This window comes from Ranitomeya variabilis, chromosome 4 (genome assembly GCF_051348905.1).
Source record: "Ranitomeya variabilis isolate aRanVar5 chromosome 4, aRanVar5.hap1, whole genome shotgun sequence".
NCBI lineage: Eukaryota > Metazoa > Chordata > Amphibia > Anura > Dendrobatidae > Ranitomeya > Ranitomeya variabilis.
Window position 1 is genome coordinate 458599660 of NC_135235.1, and position 21450 is coordinate 458621109.

Consider the following 21450-nt stretch of genomic DNA (forward strand, 5'->3'; position numbering starts at 1 on the left):
AGTAACATAGAGCAAGGCCTGGCAAACTCAGCAGCTAAACGCTAACTGAGCAAACACATTGCATAGGCCCAGTCCACTGGGTGGAGCTGAACTATATATTGGAGGCCTCTTGGTAATTGGTCAGGAACGGATTAGACAGATGCACCTGATTCCTATAAGAACCAGAGAGTTCAGGCGCCGGCCCCCTATACACACAGCCATGAAGCATGCAGAGAGCAGAGACATAGAACATGGTGCTGGCAAGAAACAGAAACCACAACATGACCTGGAGCAGTGGGTAAGATAGTGTGAGAGATGAGAGGCCATGCCGTGATGCCAGCAGAGTTGTTACAACCGTAGCATTGTCAATTCCATCTACTATATAATTGTCTAAGGGTCACTTCCGTCTGTCTGTCCTTCTGTCACGGATATTCATTGGTCGCGGACTCTTTCTCTCATGGAATCCAAGTCGTTAACTGGTCGTGGCAAAACAGCCATGACCAATCAGCGACGGCCACAGTCCGGCGGAAAAATGGCCGCTGCTTCCTCCCCACAGTCAGGGCCCGCTCCGTACTCCCCTCCAGTCTGCCCTCACACAGGGTTAATGGCAGCGGTAATGGACCGCGTTATGCCGCGGGTAACGCACTACGTTACCGCTGCTATTAACCCTGTGTGACCAACTTTTTACTATTCATGCTGCCTATGAGGCATGAATAGTAAAAGGATCTAATGTAAAAAATAATAAAAAACATAAAAAATCGTTATATACGCACCGTCCGTCGGCCCCTGGATCGACAACAAGCCTTTCCCGCTCACGACGCTCCGGTAACCGGTCCATGCTGCGATCTCGCGAGATGATGACGTAGCGGTCTCGCGAGACAGCTACGTCATCATCTCGCGTGACCGCAATGCACTCTTGGGACCGGAGCGCACGAGCAGCGTCGGTAACCGCTTCGCTTGGATCCGGAAGGTGAGTATATAACTATTTTTTATTTTATTTCTTTTTTTTAACAGGGATATGATGCCCACATTGCTATATACTACGTGGGCTGGGCAATATACTACATGGGCTGGGCAATATACTACATGAGCTGGGCAATATACTACATGGGCTGGGCAATATACTACATGAGCTGGGCAATATACTACATGAGCTGGGCAATATACTACATGAGCTGGGCAGTATACTACATGAGCTGGGCAATATACTACATGGGCTGGGCTATATACTACGTGGCTGGGCAATATACTACGCGACTATACAACGTGGGCTGCGCAATATACAACGTGGGCTGCGCAATATACAATGTGGGCTGCGCAATATACAACTTGGGCTGTGCTATATACAACGTGGGCTGCGCAATATACTACGTGGCTGGGCAATATACTACGTGACTATACAACGTGGGCTGTGCTATATACAACGTGGGCTGTGCAATATACTACGCAGGCTGCGCAATATACTACGTAGGCTGCGCAATATACTACATGGACTGCGCAATGTACAACGTGGACTGAGCAATGTACTACGTGAGCTGTGCAATGTACTACGTGTGCTGCGCAATGTACTACGTGGGCTGCGCAATGTACTACGTGGCTGTGCAATATACTACGTGGGCTGTGCTATACACTACGCATACATATTCTAGAATACCCGATGCATTAGAATCGGGCCACCATCTAGTACTCCATAATCCATTAGACTTTACTCATCAGTTTAGCCCAATGCCAAATCTGTAGCAAGCCAGTGTGCCCACATCACTTTAGGTAGACCTCATTAAATCATCACACATGTTAAACGCATTTATTTCTGTGCAAATATATGCATTCATTTTATGAAAATATGTGCAACAGGAAAACAGTTTGACAAGAATTTTTACTTCTGAATAAATCATTAAAAAGTGGACTAATTTTTAGGTCAAAAGGTTCAGCGAATCAGCCCGATTGACTCTAGAAAGATAATTACTTTTATTTGTGAGCTGTCCCTGTAAAAGGATGGGCTGTAATATTAGACACAGCCCATGTACAACAGGACTGCTGTTTTTCTGACCTTTTTTTCTAATCTCAGACAACTTTTTAATGTCAATTTCCTTATTAAAGGGATTCTCCACTGAAAACAGTCTATCACCTTTCCAATGGGTCCCACACTAATCATCCAATGGGGAATATTAATCTCCGATAGAATAGAGTGGCAGGGCACTGCACATTGATAGGTAGCTTAACCAGACAACCTCTTTAAAGGGCCACTGTCACCCCCCTCCAGCCGTTATAAACTAAAAGAGCCACCTTGTGCAGCAGTAATGCTGCAGTCTAACAAGGTGGCTCTTTTAGTTTTTTATTCCGTTATTCCCTCAATAAAGCGTTTTAAAATTTGTACAAAATAACCTGTCCTTAGACCTGGAGGCGGTCCGAAGCTTCCTCGGTGAATCTCCCAACGGCCGTCACTCTTCTCTTCTGGAGATGTGGTCGCCGCCCCCTGAGCGCTGTTTCTTCTTAAATCTGGCGCCTGCGCTGTGCGTGCCTGCCTGGGGCAGGCGCAGTCTTCATTGTCCATCATAGGTCAGATGCAGGGTGCCTGACTGCGCCTGTGCGGGCAGTGTGGCCACTCTGTTGCTGAATCCCCGCCCCGCACTGTGTTATTCATTATGCACAGTGCGGGGCTGGGGTTCCTGGGCATGCGCACTGCGCTGTTCAGACGCTCCCCCGGTCCCCCGCCTTCCAGCGTTGCCGTAATATACAGGTTTCCTTGCCAGCGTTTGGAATGAAGCAGCCGCAAATAACAACGCTGGAAGGCGGGGGAGCTGGGGGGAGCGTCTGAGCTGGGGGAGCGTCTGAACAGCGCAGTGCGCATGCCCAGGAACCCCAGCCCCGCACTGTGCATAATGAATAACACAGTGCGGGGCGGGGATTCAGCAACAGGGTGGCCGCACTGCCCGCACAGGTGCAGTCAGGCACCCTGCATCTGACCTATGACGGACAATGAAGACTGCGCCTGTCCCAGGCAGGCACGCACAGCGCAGGCGCCGGATTTAAGAAGAAACAGCGCGCAGGGGGCGGCGACCACATCCCCAGAAGAGAAGAGTGACGGCCGTTGGGAGATTCACCGAGGAAGCTTCGGACCGCCTCCAGGTCTAAGGACAGGTTATTTTGTACAAATTTTAAAACGCTTTATTGAGGGAATAACGGAATCAAAAACTAAAAGAGCCACCTTGTTAGACTGCAGCATTACTGCTGCACAAGGTGGCTCTTTTAGTTTATAACGGCTGGAGGGGGTGACAGTGGCCCTTTAAAGGAAATACATCACAAGGTTTTCAGCTCCTAAACTGTTCATATGTGAATGCAGCTCTTTCAAACACAATTCCAGCAATAAGATTCTGCCACTCCAGCTCTAGTTTCGCCCAGCGCCACCTTCTCCTTCTTGACAGCCTCTATGCTGGGTTACTTCAAGCAAAGGAGTTGTCAGTCAAGCAGGAGTAGGCAACGCTGGTCAGGCAATAGAATAGATCTGGAGTGACAGAGGCTTCATAACTACAATAGTTCTGCAGCCTCTCAGTTAAGGAGAAATTGGTCATGTAAAGGTATTGCTGGACTTGTCTTTGAAGGAGCTACATGGACATATAAATAGTTTGAGGAGTAAAATGCTGCTGACAGATCCCATTAAAAACAAAATTTTAGGTGACAAAGTGAACATAATAATTCTATGACGATAGGGGTTGTTAAAAGCTGTCAAACATACCTAAGGTCACTTATTTTGGGGAAATGGATAGATAAAATTGAATCCGTAGATAATTGCCTTTCACATAAAAAAAAAAAATAACCCCAAAAATGAATCTGAGGCATCTAAATGTAAAAATTGCTCTATATACAGTATATATTTACAGTTGACTTTATTACGTATTTTGATAATCTTTGCAGTCACTAAACAGATACATTCAGGCCTCATTTAAATGTACATGATATTCCTCATACGGACCATTTTTCATCAGTGTTTTGTATCCAAGTTTTATCATTGTTTGGCCAGTGTGTCGGTTTTTACCATCAGTGTTTTGTTAATGAAGAAAAATTATTGCAAAGCTTCTTATATATAAATCACTGATAACACTTGGATTGCACTCAGATGCCGTCTGTGTGCTGTTATTTTCACAGTAATTTTGACTCAAACAAAAAACAGACCACTCTGTCTGCAAAAAAATGGACATTTGAACAGCTCCAAAGATTGTAATGGGCATGTTCTATCCGTATAAACCATGGATAGGTCACGTACGTGACTTTTGGATATCTGAATAAGGCCTTAGGATGAAATTCCAGTAGTTAGATGTTCCTTTATTTTGTCTAAAAGTTCGCAAAGAAAATTCACAATTTCCTCTGGTCATATGTAGAATACTTCCACTTGTACATCATCAAAAGCCACATGCTGCTGTTCTACTTCATATCAGCTGCCAGTATAACAAATCCCTGAAATAAAAAAAAATAATAATTATATCCAATAGTAATAAAGTCCCTATCCATGAAATGCAGGGTAGCTGTCCTTTTGGAGCCACAATATTGATTAGCTATTCTTCGAGGCTCAGTCATGAAGGGATAGTCACGTGTGCGGTACAAATAGTCTATATAAGATGCAGACCCTAGTGTCACCAGCTTCTCCCTCCAAAACTAAGGCTCTGTTCTTATGTCTGTATATCCTTTCTGTTTATCTATTCCATAGACATAAAATAAATTAATATCTTGTACATTCCTGTTTCAAATGGAAACAGAGGGGCCCCATTGATTTATATGGGGTTTGTCTGATTTCACTTTGATTTCAATGTTTTTTTAGAAATGAAAAAAAAAATCCTGCATGAAGAATTTTATCTTCATTTAATACGCACATGGAAACCAGGCAGACCCATTGTAAATCAATATGACACTTCAGCTTCTGATTGCAACATGAATGCACAGGATACTAATCCTGTTTATCTGTTCTAAAGGGAGTAGAAAAACAGAAAAGATACAGACATGTGAACATACCCAAACCCTGACTGTAATCTAAGACATTAAGACTTATTCCAGGTTTGCACCAGCTAAAATGCAGCTGGCAATGGTAGGGATTTTCTGCCACTTGAGTGACTCTGTCCCTCCACTTATGCCAGGTTTCCATGCATGTGTTGCAAGACATACAGGCACAGGGACTCAATCATATCATCCAAGCACACCGAAGACACTTTGTTAGCACCCAAGCATGCGGAAGACACTTGGTTAGCACCCAAGCACGCCGAAGACACTTGGTTAGCACCCGAACATGCCGAAGACACTTGGTTAGCACCCGAGCATGTCAAAGACACTTGGCTAGCACACAAGCATGCAAAAGACACTTGGTTAGCACATAAGCAAGCCAAAGACACTTGGTTAGCACCCAAGCATGCCAAAGACACTTGGTTAGCACCCAAGCACGCCGAAGACACTTGGTTAGCACCCGAACACGCCGAAGACACTTGGTTAGCACCCGAGCAAGCCAAAGACACTTGGTTAGTACCCGAGCATGCCAAAGACACTTGGATAGCACACAAGCATGCAAAAGACACTTGGTTAGCACCAAGCATGCCAAAGACACTTGGTTAGCACCCAAGCACACTGAAGACACATGATTAGCACCCAAGCACGCCGAAGACAATTGGTTAGCACCTGAGCACACCAAAGACACTTGGTTAGCACCCGAGCACGCCGAAGACACTTGGTTAGCACATGAGCAAGCCAAAGACACTTCGTTAGCACCCAAGCACGCCAAAATCAATTGGGTAGCACCCAAGCACACCGAAGACACATGATTAGCACCCAAGCATGCTGAAGACAATTGGTTAGCACCCGAGCACACCAAAGACACTTGGTTAGCACCCGAGCACACCGAAGACACTTGGTTAGCACCCAAGCACGCCGAAGACACTTGGTTAGCACTTGAGCACACCAAAGACACTTGGTTAGCACACGAGCAAGCCAAAGACACTTGGTTAGCACCCAAGCATGCCAAAGACACTTGGTTAGCACCCGAGCGCACCGAAGACACATGATTAGCATCCAAGCACACCGAAGACACTTGGTTAGCACCCAAGCATGCCGAAGACACTTGGTTAGCACCCAATCACACCAAAGACACTTGGTTAGCACCCAAGCACGCTGAAGACACTTGGTTAGCACCCGAGCACACCAAAGACACTTGGTTAGCACCCAAGCACGCCAAAGACACTTGGTTAGCACCCGAGCTAGCTTGGATACACCTTATATGAGCACATTCTCTCATCACTACTAAGTAACCAATGGACAGACGTGAATAAATTGCATTATACAGGAAGAATCCTCTCACCTGCTGAATACTGACAGTAGCATTTGTCAGGATTTTGCTGGGAATTAAAATTCCTCCTGCTAATTTTTCTGCAAAGTAAAATATATATTAAATATTACCACATCATAGGACTTGGTAGATAAAAAGGAGAAGTTCTCAAATTAAAATAGGTTTGTACCTCACCATTAACAACTGGCGTTACCACGTCACGAAAGAGCTCCTGGACTCTTTTTTCTGACACATCCCCCTGGGACAATGAGAATGTAGTTACAATTACAAATTTCTGAACATTTTAGAGACGATGTATTATTTGTTACATTGTCTATATTCATTGTTGGTGGGGTATGTACACTGCTCTTTCCATCATAGTTTGTAGGAGTTACAGTAAAAGCCAAACCTGTGACTATATCTGCTATTCTTATACACTTGAATTGATGGAGGTTAGCACACTCTCAGTTTCATTTTCCTAAAATAATATTTGTGGATCTATTAGACATTTATGAACGTAGTTTTTCCTCTATACAAGTCACTAGTGTGTCCACACTTAGAATACTGTGTACAGTTTTGGAATATAGCAGGCTCGTACTGGCCCATAGGGTAACAGGGGAATCCCCCGGAGGACCCCTGTGCAGATCTGGGCCCCCAATCCGGGTAACAGGGGAATCCCCCGGAGGGCCCCTGTGCAGATCTGGGCCCCCAATCCCACTATATGGGCATTATTTGGCATAATTCAATTGATTCACTCTGTACATATAAAGCAGCATCTCATCATTCATTAACCAAACTACCCAGTTTATTATTATATAGAGATATAGGTAAATTTGTGAACGAGGGCAGTGTAATATTTGTATACAGGTTAAAAGTGGGCCCCCAAAGTCAATGTTACTGGTGGGCCCTTAGCACCCCAGTCCAACACTGGTATCTAGTATATAGCACATAAGAGAACAACAGTGGGTGCAGAGAAGTGCAACCAAGATTATTAGCACTACAACCCCCTGGCGATTTTACATTTAACTTTATATTTTTCCGTCCACATAGCTGTAGACGGGCTTGTTGTTTGCAGAATGAGTTGTATTTGTGAATGACGTAATTCATTGTAACATGTGATGTCCTGGTAAGCAGGAAAAAAATCTAAGTGTGTTTAAATTGCAAACAAAAAGTGCAAATCTACAATTGTTTTTTGGGTTTTTGTATTTACCATGTTCACTATATGGTAGAACAGACCTGGCAATATGATTGTCCAAGTCAGTACGAGTAAGCTGATATTACACAAGCAGCTTTTTTTTATATAAGTGGTGAAAAAAAATTCAGAAATATATAAGAAAATTAGTTTTTGCTTTTGTCGCTATTTTCCCGTACCATTCGCACTTTAATTTTTCAGAGTATGGGGCTGTGTGAGGGCTGATTTTTTGTGCTATGAGCTGCCATTTGTACTGATTCCATTTCAAATAGATATCATGTATTGTTTGTCTTTTTTGCATTTAACTGCATTGTTGCCACAGCAAAAAAAACACAATTATGACGTTTTGATTCCGTTTTTTGTTGCATCGTTTACTGATCGTTTACTTTGACAAACGCAGCAATCCCAAATATGTCTATTTTTTAAATTGTTTTATTTTAATGGAGCGGAAGGGGTTGATTTGAACTTGTTTTTTGTTATTTTTTCATATTTTTAAAGACTTCTTTTTTTTGCACTTCTTACTGTATTTAACCCCTTTACCCCCAAGGGTGGTTTGCACGTTAATGACCGGGCCAATTTTTACAATTCTGACCACTGTCCCTTTATGAGGTTATAACTTTGGAACGCTTCAACGGATCCCGGTGATTCTGACATTGTTTTGAAAAAAATAAATTTGGCGAAAATTGTGAAAATTTCGCAATTTTCCAACTTTGAATTTTTATGCAATAAAATCACAGATATGTCACAAAAAATACTTAATAAGTAACATTTTCCACATGTCTACTTTACATCAGCACAATTTTGGAAACAAAATTTTTTTTTGTTAGGGAGTTATAAGGGTTAAAAGTTGACCAGCAATTTCTCATTTTTACAACACCATTTTTTTTTAGGGACCACATCTCATTTGAAGTCATTTTGAGGGGTCTATATGATAGAAAATAACCAAGTGTGACACCATTCTAACAACTACACCCCTCAAGGTGCTCAAAACCATATTCAAGAAGTTTATTTATCCTTCAGGTGTTTCACAGGAATTTTTGGAATGTTTAAATAAAAATGAACATTTAACTTTTTTTCACAAAAAATTTACTTCAGCTCCAATTTGTTTTATTTTACCAAGGGTAACAGGAGAAAATGGACCACAAAAGTTTTTGTACAATTTGTCCTGAGTACGCCGATACCCCATATGTGGGGGTAAACCACTGTTTGGGCGCATGGTAGAGCTCGGAAGCAAAGGAGCGCCATTTGACTTTTCAATGCAAAATTGACTGGAATTGAGATGGGACGCCATGTTGCGTTTGGAGAGCCCCTGATGTGCCTAAACATTGAAACCCCCGACAAGTGACACCATTTTGGAAAGTAAACCCCCTAAGGAACTTATCTAGATGTGTGGTGAGCACTTTGACCCATTAAGTCATTCACAGAAGTTTATAATGCAGAGCCGAAAAAAAAAAATCATATTTTTTCACAAAAATGATCTTTTCGCCCCAATTTTTTATTTTCGCAAGGGTAAGAGAAGAAATTGGATGCCAAAAGTTGTTGTACAATTTGTCCTGAGTACGCTGATACCCCATATGTGGGGGTAAACCACTGTTTGGGCGCATGGGAGAGCTCAGAAGGGAAGGAGCGCCGTTTGACTTTTCAATGCAAAATTTACAGGAAATGGAGATGGGACGCCATGTTGCGTTTGGAGAGCCCCTGATGTGCCTAAACATTAAAACCCCCCACAAGTGACATCATTTTCGAAAGTAGACCCCCTAAGGAACTTATCTAGATGTGTGGTGAGCACTTTGACCCATTAAGTGATTCACAGAAGTTTATAATGCAGAGCCGTAAAAATAAAAAATCATATGCTTTCACAAAAATGACCTTTTCGCCCCAATTTTTTATTTTCCCAAGGGTAAGAGAAGAAATTGGACCCCAAAAGTTGTTGTACAATTTGTCCTGAGTACGCTGATACCCCATATGTGGGGGTAAACCACTGTTTGGGCGCATGGGAGAGCTCGGAAGGGAAGGAGCGCCGTTTGACTTTTCAATGCAAAATTGACAGGAATTGAGATGGGACGCCATGTTGCGTTTGGAGAGCCACTGATGTGCCTAAACATTGAAACCCCCCACAAGTGACACCATTTTGGAAAGTAGACCCCCTAAGGATCTCATCTAGATGTGTTGTGAGAGCTTTGAACCCCCAAGTGTTTCACTACAGTTCATAACGCAGAGCCATGAAAATAAAAATTATTTTTTTTTCCACAAAAATTATTTTTTAGCCCCCAGTTTTCTATTTTTCCAAGGGTAACAATTGAAATTAGACCTCAAAAGTTGTTGTCCAATTTGTCCTGAGTACGCTGATACCCCATATGTGGGGGGAACCACCGTTTGAGCGCATGGCAGAGCTTGGAAGGGAAGGAGTGTCATTTGGAATGCAGACTTAGATGGATTGGTCTGCAGGCGTCACATTGCGTTTGCAGAGCCCCTAATGTGCCTAAACAGTAGAAACCCCCCACAAGTGACCCCATATTGGAAACTAGACCCCCAAGGAACTTATCTAGATGTGTTGTGAGAACTTTGAACCCCCAAGTGTTTCACTACAGTTTATAACGCAGAGCCGTGAAAATAAAAAATCCTTTTTTTTCCACAAGAATTATTTTTTAGCCCCCAGTTTTGTATTTTCCCAAGGGTAACATGGGAAATTGGACCCCAACAGTTGTTTTTCAATGTGTCCTGAGTACGCTGATACCCCATATGTTGAGGTAAACCCCTGTTTGGGTGCACGGGAGAGCTCGGAAGGGAAGGAGCACTGTTTTACTTTTTCAACGCAGAATTGGCTGGAATTGAGATCGGACGCCATGTCGCGTTTGGAGAGCCCCTGATGTGCCTAAACAGTGAAAAAAACCCAATTATAACGGAAACCCTAATCCAAACACATCTCTAACCCTAATCCCAACGGTAACCCTAACCACACCCCTAACCCTAATCCCAACCCTATTCCCAACCGTAAATGTAATCCAAACTCTAACCCTAACTTTAGCCCCAACCCTATACCTAACTTTAGCCCCAACCCTAACTGTACCCTTAACCCTAGCCCCAACCCTAGCCCTAACCCTAACCCTAGCCCTAACCCTAGCCCTATCCCTAGCCCTAACCCTAATGGGAAAATGGAAATAAATACATTTTTTATTTTTTTTTATTTTTCGCTAACTAAGGGGGTGATGAAGGGGGGTTTGTTTACTTTTATAGCGTTTTTTTAGCAGATTTTTATGATTGGCAGCCGTCACACACTGAAAGACGCTTTTTATTGCAAAAAATATTTTTTGCGTTACCACATTTTGAGAGCTATAATTTTTCCATATTTTGGTCCACAGAGTCATGTGAGGTCTTGTTTTTTACAGGATGAGTTGATGTTTTCATTGGTAACATTTTCGGCCACATGACATTTTTTGATCACTTTTTATTCCGATTTTTGTGAGGCAGAATGACCAAAAACCAGCTATTCATGAATTTCTTTTGGGGGAGGCGTTTATACCGTTCCGTATTTGGTAAAATGGATGAAGCAGTTTTATTCTTCGGGTCAGTACGATTACAGCGATACCTCATTTTTATCATTTTTTTATGTTTTGGCGCTTTTATACGATAAAAACTATTTTATAGAAAAAATAATTATTTTTGCATTTATTCTGTGGACTATAACTTTTTTCTTTTTTCTTTGATGACCCTGTATGGCATCTCGTTTTGTGGGACAAGATGACGTTTTCAGCGGTACCATGGATATTTATATCTGTCTTTTTGATCGCGTGTTATTCCACTTTTTATTTGGTGGTATGATAATAAAGCGTTGTTTTTTGCCTCGGTTTTTTTTTTTTTTTACGGTGTTAACTGAAGGGGTTAACTAGTGGGACAATTTTATAGGTCGGGTCACTATGGATGCGGTGATACTAAATATGTGTACTTTTATTGTTTTTTTTTTATTTAGATAAAGAAATGTATTTATAGGAACAATATATATATTTTTTTTTTGCATTTTTTGGGGGGAATTTTTTTTTTTTTTTTTTTACACTATAACATTGCCCCGGGGGGGCATGATGTTATAGTGTAAGATCGCCGATCTGACACTTTGCTGTGCACTGTGTCAGATCGGCGATCTGAAGTGCACAGATCCTAGAGGCTTCCCGGCGCCTGCTCTGAGCAGGCGCTGTGAAGCCACCTCCCTGCACGGCCATCTTGGATCTGGGCCTGCCGCAGGGAGGAAGAGGTAAGAGACCCTCGGAGCAACGCGATCCCATCGCGTTGCTCCGGGGGTCTCAGGGAAGCACGCAGGGAGCCCCCTCCCTGCGCGATGCTTCCCTATATCGCCGGCACACTGCGATCATGTTTGATCGCAGTGTGCTGGGGGTTAATGTGCCGGGGGCGGTCCGTGACCGCTCCTGGCACATAGTGCCGGATGTCAGCTGCGATAGTCAGCTGACACCCGGCCGCGCTCCCCCCGTGAGCGCGGTCGATCGCGCTGGACGTACTATCCCGTCGGTGGTCATACAGGAGCCACCCCACCTCGTCGGGATAGTACGTCCGATGTCAGAAAGGGGTTAATAGTCCCAATATGCGATCATCCGATCACTTGTGCTATACGATCTCCTATCTCCTAGGAATGCCAGCCACGGACTGGTTTTCACATGAGAATCATAATGACAGGCACAGGTGTCGTCAGCAGATCCCAGCTGTTATGAGAACCCTTTGACGTCCCGAATTCACGTCACAGGTGAACCGATGGGAGCATGGAATGACATGACCCCTACCAGCACATGTTAAATGTCGCTGTCACAGCGTGACAGCGGGATTTAACAAGTTAACAAGCTGTTAAAAGCATATGTTGGCTGATTCAGCCATCATGTGTGGGGAAAGATGCTGGAACACAAATTTTCATGTATATGTACGTCAAAAGTCGTGAAGGGGTTAAAGGAATTGGTGAATAGCAGTACAGAGACAATTTAGGGTTATTCAGTTTGGAAAAACCTAAGGCTTAGGGGCGATGTTAATACAATTTACAACGAAGTAGTGGAACGTTATAGAGAATTTTGTAATGATCTTTTTACACCTAGACATGCAATGGTGGCAAGGGGGCATCCTCTACATCTAGAGGACAGAAGTTGTCCTGTCCAAATTAAGTCTGCAGTCACTCTGGCCGGGAGTATAATGCATACATACCCTCCAGTCTCCTCTCAGAAACTGCCGAATTCCGCAGTGGTTGTCTGGTCTAAAGCTGCAAGACTGCATACACTCTATGTGACAGCAAACTTGGGAATCTTAGCAACATGTCCACTACTCGCTGTGAGAATTCTCTGGCGCTAGCAGCGGTGGCCATGTGACTGCAAGTATGCGATATGCAAACTCCAACTAGATTATTTCTGGCCTCACTCAATACAATTGCATTGAGTGAAGCTGGGCCCATCAAGTTTGAATGTGGCTGGAAGTATACATATCACATACTTGCAGTCACATAACCGCCATTCCTGGTTCCGGAGAATCCTGACAGCGCATAGTGTGCACAATGTGAGGGTTCACAAGTCTGCAGTCACATAGATTATCTGCAGTCTTCTATCCTTAGACTGGACAACCTCTTTAACCATAGATTACCATAGTAACCATAGAACCATAGTCGTAGATTATTTACTGTAAAAGCAGTGAGACTATGGAACTCTGTCACATGATGTACTGATCGATTCACTAAAAAAGAACAAGGAACTCTTGAAAGTCTTATGATTATTAGATTTTGTGATGGGACGTTGATCCAGGGAACTAGTTTGATTGCCGTAAGTGGAGTTGAGAAGAAATTTTTCCCATAATATGGATGGTGCAATTAGCAATTGCCTCACGTATTTTTTTGCCTTCGTCTGGATCTACATATTAGGGGATAGGTTGAATTTGATGGACTTATGTTTATTTAAACCTTTAGGCTATGTGCCCACATTGCAGAATAGAAGCAGAATTTTCCTCATCAAAACCGCACACCCTTGCCAGTAAAAATACATGCAGATTTTGACGCGTTTTTGATGCGTTATTGATGCGTTTTTCATACATTTTTCTAATATATGTCTATGGCTGCGGAAATTAATGAACATGCTGCGTATTTTACCGCGAAGCGATTCCCCTGCGGAAAGATACGCAGCATGGGCACAGCAATTGTGGAATGCAATTAAAATTAATGGGATGCGTTTTGTGAGCGTTTTTAAGCATTTCCGCAGCGGGGAAACGCTTAAAAAATGGAATGTGGGCACATAGCCTAAACGCTATGAAAGTATTTCAAGGGAGAAAGTTTGGCGAATGGTCAAAGCAAAAAAAAAAAATTGGCTTCTTAAACTGCAAAGCTGGCCTTACCAGTGACATGGCAGCTAGTTGTGATCATTAGCTACACATTGTTTTCTGTGGCTGCAGAAATTTCATGCTTAATAATAAAATTGACTAATTCTTTAGTTATTTTAATGCTATAATGGGTTTTGGAGGCTAAAAACTGAGAGATATTTCCAACGTGGGTATCAAGTTCCACAACAGATGTTGAGGTCCAGGCACCATCTAGGTCTGTCTAGTGAAGCCCAAGCAAAATCGCACCCATGTATGTCCATTGGTAAAGTGTTTCACAAGTAAAATATAATTATTTTAGGCAAGAGGATATTTGTAAATATGTGTATATTTCACTACTTAGGCTTCAACCACACCAACATTGGAGCAGATTCAAGAAATCTATTAGGAGTCTTATGATTAGATTGTCCAGTACTTTTATTTTTTAAACGCTGGTCACCTTGGTCCAAAAATACAGTATATATATTTACTCTCACCTGATCCCTCTTCATACTGCTGCCAGAAGAGAATATGTAAAGTATAAATGCTTCAGATTCTCATTGTACATACATGTGACACCTGCAGACAATCACTGCTCACAGCAATCACCCATTGCTCACTGACGCAGTCACTGATTGGCAGCAATGGTCACATGATGTCCCCACCAGAACAAATGGCTTGAAGATTCAAAGGAACCTAGATGCAGTATGGAGGGGAATCAGCAGTTGAATACAGTTTTTTTATATACTGGAGCAATTTATTTAAAAAAACTAATTTCTCTACTGTATTTATTTATTATTTATTTTACGTATATAGCGCCATTAATTCCACAGGGTTTTACAGACATTATTGCCACTGTCTCCATTGGGGCTCAAAAACTAGATTCCATATCAAGTATGTCTTTGAAGTGTGGGAAGAAACCGGAGTACCCCGAAAAAAAATGATATAAACTCCATGCCGATCTTGTCCTTGGTGGGATTTAAACCCAGGACCCCAGCGCTGCAAGGCTACAGTGCTAACCACTGAGCCACTATTCTGTGGCTATGACCATATATAACTGTAATATAATAACCAAATCAACACCAGAGAACATGTTTTATGCAAACGCATTCATCATGACAAATGACTAATGCAGCAATTCTCTCAACTGGAACACAGAAGCTCATATTAATCCACTATTGACAAAATATTGATAGGTATTATTTATCCTACCTTTTCTCCTTTACTGGCAGCATGACTCCCTTCTATTTGTAACCTGTAGAAAGTCAATTTTTTTCTTTAGTAATAGGTACCAATCATTGAAAGCCATAGTCTGTGTGTTTATTGTTATTCACATTCAAATCACAAACTCATTACCCTCCTTAGGGAAGTGGAAAATTTCTATCCACTTGGCGGAGACATATACATGAGGGTGTACTAGAGAGCCTCCCGGACTCATTGTGTCTCTCTTTGAGAAATCATATGACGAAAGATATCCCTTTCAATTGTAAATTGATATAAAATCCTGGCCATTTTTACTCCCCACAAAACTATTTATCAGTCTGCTCAGCTTCTCCTATATAATATGGAGCATGTGGATTGGATTACATATTTAGTGTGACTATCTCCTGTTAAATAACCAATATTGATGGGTTCATCCAACAGTCTAATTTGTCCGATTTTGGACTGCCGATCCTTTTCTTCTCCTTGAGATAAGTTTCTGCCTGAGTTTTCTGGTGCCGGCCCTCTCATAAAGAAAACAGAGTCTTTTTTCTCTTCTCTTTTTATTTTTATATAGCGCTAACATATTCCGCAGCGCTTTACAGTTTGCACGCATTATCGTCGCTGTCCCCGATGGGGCTCACAATCTAATTTCCCTATCAGTATGTCTTTGGAAGACAGAGTGAGCACTCATATGTATGGGAGTGTCGGACGAGATAGCTGCAGGATGAATGATGGGCCGAACTATAATTCTCCCCCACTGTTATCTAAGGAGTATGAAAGGATCCTTTCTAACAATATCTATTCATTTATTTTACTCGCTTTATAGTGTCATCAATTCCACAGCACTTTACAGACATCACTGGGGCTCACAATCTAAATTCCCTATCAGTATGTCTTTGGACTGTGGAAGGAAACCAGAGAACGCAGAGGAAACCCACGCAAATACGGGGGGAACATACAAACTCTTTGCAGATGTTGTCCTTAGTGGGATTTGAACCCAGGACCCCAGCGCTGCAAGGCTGGAGTGCTAACCACTGAGCTGCCTATATATATATTATAGTTTTCTATAATCACTAAATACAAAGGAGTAGAAATAAATATGGCATACAAAAGGAAGACAAATAAACAATGAACTTGCCCATTGAAGGTCAAAGATCCTGTGAAATTCAAACCCTGAGCTCCTATAGCTTCTGCCAATAAAATACTGGCTTGGAAGGTGGCCACCTATACAAGAAAAATGCAAATGTTTCAAACTGACACTGTATGCTACATTATCTTAGAAATGCTTAGTATGTTACTTACTATGTTAACACTGAAGATATTCTTGGTTTTTTCCTTTGAAGGATACACATGTGTTTGTAAAGACCCACCAAACTGGATAGTCATATTGTTTGGTCGAAGGAATACTAGTGGAGGCCGTGTTAAATGCAATTCGATTATCACTGGTGTAGGGTCTGGAAAATGTTGAGAAATCTAAAAAACAGCAGCACAATAGTTCATGTGACTCAAATGTGACTCAAAGTGCAGATTTAGACATTGTGTACTTGTTAGAATTCGAGAATCAGCACCAGAATTCTGCAAGTTGTAGAACAGTGTAAGTAAATAGGTTGATGCCACTGATTTTCACTGCCAATTTCATTTTTTTTGCAGTGCACCAAAATTGATGATAAAATTTGCAAATAACACACGATTAGGATTGTTTTCCCAACATAATTTCTTCATTATTACCAAAACGGCTTCTGAAAGAAGTATTCTTCTGTTCCATTATGATTATTTTTTAGTGAGGTCAATGGATGACAGATTTGTAATAACCTTATGAGTCTGAAATAATTTAGATTGTCACTCATACCAATCATATGTTATTAGCAATATTATTAATGATTATGCACCGTGTCATGGATGCTGCTCTATTCTTTGTGCAATTATGAGTGACATGTCACAATAGTCACACATTAGCTATTTTGCTAGGGTTATAGGATGGCCTGACCTGGTGTGTTCTACCACATTTACCTGTAGCTTTTAGATGAAGGTGCAGTATGGATGATATAGTTTAAAAAATGGCTAAACTGTAGCAGTAACCTTAAAGGTATATAGGGGGCACCATAATAATACATAGCTGTGCATCTACAGTCTTTATTTTAGAGCTTAACTTAAAGTGAACCTTTCAGCAGGATCATGCTCAGTAAATTGCACACACTGTCAGGTTGTTGCCGTTATACTGATTAAAATGATACCTTGGTTGATGAAATCCGTCTTGTGGTTGTTGTTTAATCTCTATTTGTAGTTTACAGTTAACGATATGCCCGTGCTTCGGTGCAGCCTGTGGGGGGTATTTTTGTGGTGCTCTGCTTACATATTCATCTGTATGGCTTATGACAAGTCACTTATCCTTCAGTGCCCCCTATTTTACATACTGTACATCTTATTGTTTGAAAAATACCCAAAACATTCAGCATGCATTCGGAACACGATAGATGCTATTGCACAGGCACCGTCACCATTTTGCTAGAGAAAAAAAAATTGGCTCCATCAAGATGACGCCAGCCGTGCCTGTGCAGTAGCATCGCTTGGAACATGATGGATGCCACTGCACAGGCACCACCACTGGCACCATTTTGCTAGAGAAAAAAAAATTGGGCTCCATCAAAATGGTGCCGACGGTGGTGCCTGCACAGTAACATCTATCGGCAATCCAATAGATGCTACTGCGCAGGCATGGCCACCGGTGCCATTTTCATCTAAAAAAAAAAATTCTCAAGAAATGTATATGACTAAATAAAATGAATATATAAATATTATAGGTCGTATCATGCTACAGTGCGCCTGCATGATGAATGTAATTTTTTTTTTCAAACAATGAGATATACAGTATGTAAAATAAAATAGCACAGCCCCACCCTGGACCACAAGAATCTCATTAACTAACTGCAATTAAAGATTACACAACAACCACAAGACGGATTTCATCAACCAAAGTATCATTTGAATCAGTATAACGGCGTCAACCTGACAGTATTTGTAGTTTATTGAGCTCAATCCGCTGACAGGTTCACTTTAAGAAAAAAAACAGTTGTAAGACGATTGAAAATACTGTAAGTGTGTGATCTTCCAAATATCATAGACTGTTGCTATGTTAACCCACATTGATACTTGGTGAACTGTCTCGGATTGTCTCACTGCCATACTAATGTTAAAATATGATTAACATAAAAAGGGGAATGCGCCACTTAGAATGAGTTGCAGCGCAATCGCTGCAATGAGTCTGTTGAATTTGAGACCCTTTGAGGATAATATGCCCACAGTAGTGCTTACTTGGCTGAGTTCATTGCAGTTTACCGTGAGAAATTTCTTATGGAGAACTGCGGTGAACTCACTGAGCTCAGAGCTACACCCTGAAAGTTTTTCTCAAAGAGGTTACAGCAGTTCATTGGCCTGAGTCACAGCGAAGTGAGCTGAGAACGCAGCCTCGGTGACCTGCGATAACCTGGATGACCTAGTCACTGATGTTGTGCTTGCAGCAGCTAATTCCCCTGTGGTTTTTAGCCTGGATGGCCGCAGCTTTACACCATTCAGGTTGAAAACCACTAATTGCACACATGGATTATGGCGTGGGAAAGTATGTTGGACTGGTGAGGGACATGGCTGTTTTTTATTTTTGTTTTATTTACAGGTGACCATGGCTTCAATGGAATGGGCGAAAGGTTAGTATTATTGTTGTTTATTATTTTATGCTTATTACAGGTGACAAGTGCTTCAATGGAATGGGTGTAATGTGAGTATCACGTTGTTTTTTAATTTTAAATTAAAATAGTGAACTGGTTTGTATTTTTATTTCAAATAAAGGAATTTATTCTGGCTGTGTGTTTATTTACAATGTGACTGTCCAATACTAACTTGTGGGCTTGATGTCACCTGACAATACAAAGGTAACATCAACCCCACAAATATGAACCTCACTTGCCACCTCCACAGGGCAAGTGGGGAGAGCAGGTAAAGAGCCAGAATTGGCACATCTAATAGATGCGCTTTTTCTAGAGCGGCTGTGTATTGCTATCTTGGGGCTGGGGGAGCAATATCTTTGGACCCTTAACAGGCTGTGAATAACAGCCTCCAGCTGTCTGCTTTAGCTTGGCTGGTTGTTAAAAATGGGGGGGACCCCACGCTGTCTCTTTAAATTATTTATTTAGATAATTTAAAAAAACGGAATGGGGACCCATCTGTTCTTGATAACCAGCCATTATGAAGCTGACAGGTGAGGGTTGCAACCTGCAGCTCTCAGTTTTGCTATGGTAGTTAGCAAAAATAGAGGGGATCACACACCATTTTTTTTCTAGTAATTGAGCAGGCGCCAGTTGATGACTACTCCCATCATCAGCGCCAGCTCTCGCTGTTATCGACAGCTGGCATAGGCTGATGGGAGTAGTACCCTCTCATCAGCTGATGCCTCTGTGACCGGCAGTAAACAGAGCTCTCTGACTGGCGATAATAATCTTACCACCAAACAGAGCCACCGGTGTTTCTCGTGCTGTCATGCATATCACAGAGTGGGAAACACCCAATGGTCAGTGTGCCGAACCCGAACAGTAACACAGACTTTCTGGAGAAGTCTGTGTTCTGGGTCCGTACCCGAACAGTAAGGGTCCCTTTCCACTTGCGAGATAAAAAACGGTCCGTAATCTGGACCGAAAAAACGGATGGAACGTATGCGATTTTCATGCGAGTGTCATGCGAGTACAATGCGATTTTTAATCGCATCATCCGTTTTTTATAATCGCATCATCCGTATGACATCCGTATTACTGTCCGATTTGTACGCACCGGTGTCCTTTGAAAAGCCGGCAATTCAGCGCAGTGTACAGTAAAATCACACTGACAGGTTAGAATAGACTAGATATATACACATAGAATAGGTATATATACATATATATATGTCAGTGAGACACCTATATATGTATATTTATATTTAATGCAGCGCAAGATAGCATAAAAGCCGCTAATTCAATTGCCGGCTTTTAATTTCTCCTTCCCAAACCCGACAGGATATGAGACATGGTTTACATACAGTAAACCATCTCATATCCCCCTTTTTTTTGCATATTCCACACTACTAATGTTAGTAGTGTGTATGTGCAAAATTTCAGCACTGTAGCTATTAAATTTAAGGGTTAACTCGCGGAAAAAATTGGCGTGGGCTCCCGCGCAATTTTCTCCGCCAGAATGGTAAAGCCAGTGACTGAGGGCAGATATTAATAGCCAGGAGAGGGTCCATGGTTATTGGCCCCCCCGTGGCTACAAACATCTGCCCCCAGCCACCCCAGAAAAGGCACATCTGGAAGATGCGCCTATTCTGGCACTTGGCCACTCTCTTCCCACTCCCTGTAGCGGTGGGATATGGGGTAATGAAGGGTTAATGCCACCTTGCTATTGTAAGGTGACATTAAGCCAGATTAATAATGGAGAGGCGTCAATTATGTCACCTATCCATTATTAATCCAATTGTAGGAAAGGGTTAAAAAACACACACACACATGATTACAAAGTAGTTTAATGAAATAAACACAGCGGTTGTTGTAATAATTTATTGCTCTCTCAATCCATCAGGAACACCCTCGCTTGGCAACATAATAAACGCACAAGATACATACCCTCAGATGTCAGATCACGTCCCACGATGTAATCCATCTGAAGGGGTTAACTAATATTACAGGCAGGAGCCCTGCTAATGCAGCTGTGCTCCGTGCTTGTAATTCCCCTGCGAATGAATGAAATGTAGGTCATTGACCTACATTTCCTTCAGTCGCGGTGATGCGCCCCCTGGTGGATGTCCTCATATGACCTGGAGCGTGGGAAAAAGTTCCCAGGCTGCAGTTTATGAGAACATCCACCAGAGGGCGCATCACCGCGACTCAATGTAAGTACAGATCCAGCTTTCCTTTCAGCACCCGGGGATTACAGGCACCAGTGAGTGGTTTATCGCAGCTCGTGCCTGTAATATTAGTTAACCCCTTCAGATGGATTACCTCGTGGGACATGATCGGACATCAGAAGGTATGTATCTTGTGCGGTTATTATTTTTCCAAGCGAGGGTGTTGCTGATGGATTGAGAGAACAATAAATTATTACAACAACCGCTGTGTTTATTTCATTAAACTACTTTTAAATCATGTGTGTGTGTTTTTTAACCCTTTCCTACAATTGGATTAATAATGGATAGGTGTCATAATTGACGCCTCTCCATCATTAATCTGGCTTAATGTCACCTTCCAATAGCAAGGTGGCATTAACCCTTCATTACCCCATATCCCACCGCTACAGGGAGTGGGAAGAGAGTGGCCAAGTGCCAGAATAGGCGCATCTTCCAGATGTGCCTTTTCTGGGGTGGCTGGGGGCAGATGTTTTTAGCCACGGGGGGGCCAATAACCATGGACCCTCTCCTGGCTAT

General features: G+C 42.2%; 1 protein-coding gene across 1 annotated transcript in view; it reads right to left on the bottom strand.

Annotated features, from left to right (window-relative positions):
* Positions 1-3849: 3849 nt before the first annotated feature.
* The window catches only part of LOC143765197 (BPI fold-containing family C protein-like), a 60185-nt gene continuing 42584 nt past the window's right edge, over positions 3850-21450 (bottom strand). Inside the window, exons 11-16 of the mRNA XM_077251633.1 lie at positions 16311-16481; positions 16147-16232; positions 15018-15060; positions 6479-6542; positions 6317-6384; positions 3850-4434 (exon numbers count right to left, since the gene is read on the bottom strand). Coding sequence (XP_077107748.1) covers positions 4402-4434; positions 6317-6384; positions 6479-6542; positions 15018-15060; positions 16147-16232; positions 16311-16481 — 465 coding nt within the window. The 3' untranslated portion in view covers positions 3850-4401. The remainder of the gene's footprint in view (positions 4435-6316; positions 6385-6478; positions 6543-15017; positions 15061-16146; positions 16233-16310; positions 16482-21450) is intronic.